Source organism: Dermacentor albipictus, chromosome 9 (assembly GCF_038994185.2).
Source record: "Dermacentor albipictus isolate Rhodes 1998 colony chromosome 9, USDA_Dalb.pri_finalv2, whole genome shotgun sequence".
Lineage (NCBI taxonomy): Eukaryota > Metazoa > Arthropoda > Arachnida > Ixodida > Ixodidae > Dermacentor > Dermacentor albipictus.
Window position 1 is genome coordinate 28,167,713 of NC_091829.1, and position 5,642 is coordinate 28,173,354.

The following is a 5,642-nucleotide window of genomic DNA, read 5'->3' on the forward strand; positions in this document are numbered from 1 at the left end:
GCAGTGCGACGGTTCTCAAGGAATCAAGTTCTCTGAAGAATCACAACCCAATAAGTCGATCGCCGAATCGTAAGTTATTCGATATGAGTTCAAAATGAAGCATTCTGCGAGTCTGCGCATCATGGCCTTATTGGAGGTCTGCTGCCGTTTGGTGCCTTTAAAGGTCAACAGAGAAATCTAAATCGGTAGCAGTCATTCTCACTTAGGGTACACGCAAAACAACGAATCATAAAAACAGCACTGCTGCACAAAATCAACGTTCACATTATATGCATACACTGAAGCAGCAATGTAGAGACACACAAACGGGTACACCGCTGTAGTAAACATTTATTCTAAGTGCTTAAATTTGAAACATTATTACGTCCCTTTCCAGGACCACCGAATCAATCCGCCGGCGCCCGCCGCTCTCTCGGATCAAGCACGGTCGGGCTGAGGGGTCAACATGGGTCAACGCGGCTAGACGCTCTTCGCGCCAGTATATTCGCACTGCACGTCGTTGACGTGCGGATAGAAACATGATAAAAATAAAAGTGTATCACTACGCGAAGCATCCCGAAATTTCCAGACTGTCAGCCGTCCCCTTTCTAGGTCAATTTGTAGCAGCCGACGCAAACAACGTCATGTGATACGATCCAGCCAATACGATGTCACGCCAGCATGCGCGTCGGCATCCCGGATGTTTCGAGAACTTGTAGCAGACGACGCAAGGTAAAGAGAGAGAGAGAGAAAGAGAAAAAAAAAAGACGCTTGCGTTGATGTTGTCACGTGACGCGCTTTGCCCAATCCACTGTCGCGCTGACTCTCGCGTCAACGTCCCGGATGTTTCGAGAACTTTCGCGCAGCAGACGACGAGGGCTTATAAAAGCAGACGACGCAGCGCGGCGGGCAAGAATTTCAAACTCGACAGTGAAGAAAAGCATTTGCGCCTTTGGCTACGAAGACTGCGTTTTTTCAACACGAAAGAGATGGCGTTGTTCCCGCTACTCTACCGAGACAACTGGGGGCCGTCGGAATTGGCACGCCGCTTCTTCAACGACGACTTCGGCCGAGTTTTACTCGACGGTGAGCTGTTCGACCCTCCGTTCTTCCACCAACGGTTCTATATCGAACCTTACAACCGAGGCAGATTGGACTCGACCCGGGCCGTGGCCGAACAGGGTTCGGCAGTATCGTGCACACCGGACAAGTTCGCCGTCAGCGTCGACACCCGCCACTTCGCTCCGGAAGAGATCACCGTTAAGACGCAGGACAACTGCATCGTCGTTCACGGCAAGCACGAAGAAAAGTCGGACGACCGCGGCTGCTACATCATGCGCGAGTTCAGCCGACGCTACGTCTTGCCCGAAGACGTCGAGCCCGAGTCGGTCAAGTGTCACCTGAACCCATCGGGCTACCTGTCCTTGGAAGCTCCTCGTAAAAACGCACCCAAGAAAGAAGACACGAACAAGCCGATCCCGATAGAAATCAAACACGAGTCCAGCGCGGGCGGCGACAAAAAGTGAGCTTAATGTAAAACTTACGAAGTCAGAACCGGCGTCTCAGTTTGCCTCTGTCGGCGTGTCACGAACTTACGCGAACGTGTGTCGTTCCTGTGAAATAACTACTTTCTCCGTTCCATCAGTCGATCAAAAACTGAATGCGTACTCCTACCGCGGTCAAGCATAACAACCCGAGACTTAGCCAAAGCAGGAAGATCTTTGTTTGTGAGCAGGTACTCGGCACTCAAAACCTAACGGAGTGATAAAAGCATCGGTCGTCTTCCCGAGGCTGTTCATGTTGTACCTGTCATGTAGGTGTTAGTAGCTAATAAAGTTTCTGAAGGTTCCAATTATTACTGAGCTGTGTGTAAACTTCTTGGCACAGTTGCGCAGGCTGTGGCTTTACGCAGCGTGCCACCCCTGAAAAAAATCTTCGGCGCGCGATATTCGCTGCAGGCCGTGATACAACACAACCGAAAGTAGCGGGTCCATATTGTAAACGTGCTTTCCGAAGCAGACGACCGAGCTTGGTACGACCCATTTTAGGACAAAGGGCGCTTTTTAGCACCTTTTTTTGCAGCGCCCTCTGGGCAATGCAAGAGCCCTATACTACAATCAACAAATTGTCTGTTTAGCCCATAGAGTTTCTAAATAAATACCCTAGAGGGAAATGTGGCGCTAGTGTCTACGGGGGTTCTCATGAGCGTTGCCTCAACCTACATGGGAATGATGGGAAGTACAGGCTTCGGATTGACTTCGGTCTTTAGACTAGTGGCGTTTGCTGGCCGGCGTTGGGCGTACCCGGTGAACGCAACGGGTACGTTGCGTTCACCCAAATAGCCAACTTATTACTGATTTGGCTTGGCTCCCGTTGGATTTTTAAAAGGCGGCGGTAGTGCGCTTTGGACATTTCTTGAATTTCTTGTGAGCGTCTGTGCAACAAGGTGTAACCTTTCTCTATGGTGAAACCTTTACGAGGTGTTTCTGCGTTGTATGTTCGATTTAAGTGGTCTTCGCTGCCGTGGTTAGTTTGTTTGGCTGGTTAGTACATGTGCAAACGGTCTTTTGTGATGTTCTGGAGTTATGGAAGGTCGTCGCCCCTATTGCAAGTACTTGCGTTGTCGCGACATCATTCGAACACTATACGATCAGAGCAGAAACAAGTGCTGTAACCTACCCCGGTTATTGTGTAGGCGTCAGCTCTCGAAGTATTGGTCAATGCACGGTGGGAGCCCGTTTTATCTGCGGATGCGTGCTTGCACCAACTCTGACGAAACTCTGATCATTCGGGACCTATGAAAGCAGTGCTGTGTTGTTTTTGTTCCCTGCTTAGTTCGCCTGTTTACATACTCGCCTGAATGTGTGCTATTGTGGTTTTTAAGTTTTCCCCCGTGGGTCTGTACCAGATACCTCGCATTCAGCTGCTTGTCACCTGTGGTCGTTTATAACTTTGCTGCAGAATTTTGTCCTTAAGTCGAATAAACTTTGGAAGGAAATCGTGAAGCTTTACTCCCGGAAAGCGCTTGTACGTCCATAGAATTTACAGTTCAAATGCAACACATATCCTCATTTAAATTTTAGAAGAATTTATAGTTTCCGTAAATTGAAATTGCAGATAAACAGAATTCAATAAATTGAAGATTTCTATATGCACACCAAATAAGTTCTCCAAAGTAAAACGGTTTGTTACATTAAAGTTCAATATATGGAGGTCTAATTGTACAAAATTGATTGATATAGGGGTTGATTGGATACAGGGTGTGCATATTCACACGCCTGGTTCCGTAGTCAGTCGTTACGTGCCGCTCTACTTGGGCAATAAACCAAGCAACAATGTTAATGTTTTCGAACTGTTCATATATTGGGAGCACACCAAGAAGGTGATCTAAAACCTCCAGGCATATGGTGACTTTCTGTTCCAAAAGAAAAAAAAGTAATAGTAATAATGTGTACAGTGGCATAGCAGAGTAAACAAACAAAAAAGCTGTCTTTTTAAGACAATGCTACATTTTTTTTTTTCCTAATTACAGCAGCTGTGCAAGGTGTTCTAGACCAGTTAGGATATTTGAAAATTCAGTGTGATGGGCCAGTCTGTTTCCCTTAGTGTTATAATGGCCTCATATTCTTGCGAAGTTAATCATATGACTCCTGTATCCTTACTACATTGAACTCCTGAAATGTTTTATTCCGGCCACTGCTCCTCATCCACCATGCTGCTTCTGCTTAATAGTTCTCAAGGCAATTATATTGCCCTCCTCTCCCTATTATTCAGGCAGAGAAACAGATCCACATGGCCATCACAAACTAATATTCACTTGCACATGCCCTGATGTTCAAAACATTGCAGTTGAGCTGGAAGCTAGAATCAAGCTAGAAGCTAAAGGGAAGCTAGAATTAGCACTAGTGAAATGTGAAGGTTGTTAGCAAAAGTGCCCACAGTGTGTGATGCCACAGTTTATGCGAAGATAAAAGTTTTGAGAAAAATTGTATAAATTTTGCAGTTGATATTGTTTTATTAATGCTGCTCTTGCTTTAGTTATCCTTTTTTTTAGTCACCATATGTGTTAAATGTCACAGCATTTGATATTATAGCATTGACATATATCAGTGGGGTGGGGGGTCCTCATCTGGATAGTTCATTTCTAATGCATACACTTTGCATGGCTTGTTCGCGTTGCCAACACCTACTGTATTACTTTGCTATTAAAACCTTCACAATTGTTTTTCACACATAAATAAAACAAGCAGTCTAAAAATGCTCCCTTGTCTCATGCAATATAGCGCTCCTCTCAACTAAAGCTGTATGTTCTCGAGACACAAGTTGACAGATACATGTTAGCTGCAAAACCTCTTAAATTTGCAACAATATTGAATATATTGAGACAAAAAAGCTATCTTGGTGAACATAATGCTGCAGATGCTGACCAGCACGTGAGTAGTGCGTCTTTTATTACAAACATTTAATCACATTGCAGAGAGTGTGTACCACTTAAATCACAATCATTTTATTGAGATATTTTTGTGTCATTTGCATGTGGCAGAAGCAGGAAATAGTAAGCTGACTCTGCCTTAAAGCAAACATATGCATGAGAGAGCGCTTAAAGCACTACTTGTTCAAACCGAGGCTTTGGTGTCTAGATTTCACAACGAAGAGAGTAAAATGTGAGGTCACTTACCCTGTATTCTGAAACCATCTATGACTGGAAGCTTCATTCCACTGAGATGAGCGCAGTGCCACCCCTTGACTGAAGACGACGCTGTGTTTCACAGTAATTGACATGAAGTTTAATTAAAGCTAAGCAACCGCCTGTGTCAAGGAGTGGGGCTGCTGTGCATTTGAATCCAGGTGGAGGGTTGAGTGGAGAATACAGAAGTTAGTCATCTTTACCGATCCTTGAGCCTCTTAAGAGATTTCCTACAACATCTAAGCTCAGCCTTTCTGTTTTCTTACAGCATGATTATTACAGGTGGTACAAAACATTCCATTGTACAGTTTCTATAATTCTTTGGGAAAACATACATCACCTCACTAAACAGGAATAGGCTCAATAGGTTCACTGGTATCATCTATAGTGTTTCCATCCAAGACCTATTGCTATTACAAGGCATTGCAGACATTCAGTGACGTAGCCAGAAATTCATTTCAGGGAAGGATTCTCCACTGGCCACTACCACTCCCCCATCACCTCTCTCTCTAGCACTATATAAATGTGTGGAGGGTTTTACATCACACCAAGACAAACTCCTAGCACTCCCCGGACAGGAATGCTTTAGCAATGAGGATGCACATTTTTACGTTGCCAAAACTTTGCTTAACTTCTGACAAAAGTTTTTCATTGCTAAGACTACACCTAAAATTATGCTATCATCCTTGTGCTGTTTTTAAAAATGACTATATTAAAAATAACATTTTGTTTACAAATTGATGTATTTATATAATGTATATTATGACCTTGTTGGTACATTACTTAGGAAAGTGAACTGTGCTAAAAACATGACAGCGCTCTGTCTTGTGTCTTCTTGTTTGCAGCCCAGACTTGTTGCAGCCCAAGTAGCAGTGAAGGTCAGCGTTATTTTCTTACCAGATTTGCTAGTGAGTGGTTCAGCCATGGCTGTGTATGGAAGAGAGCGGGCACTATTTTGCAAGTCGCCTATTACTTA

The 5,642-nt window shown here is 44.4% G+C and overlaps 1 protein-coding gene across 1 annotated transcript; it reads left to right on the forward strand.

The window, feature by feature from the left end:
* The first annotated feature begins 863 nt into the window (after nt 1-863).
* LOC139050125 (alpha-crystallin A chain-like) lies at nt 864-1,834 on the forward strand. Its single transcript, XM_070526337.1, has one exon. The coding sequence runs from the start codon at nt 969-971 to the stop codon at nt 1,503-1,505; it is 537 nt and encodes a 178-aa protein (XP_070382438.1). The 5' UTR covers nt 864-968; the 3' UTR covers nt 1,506-1,834.
* Nucleotides 1,835-5,642: the final 3,808 nt, after the last annotated feature.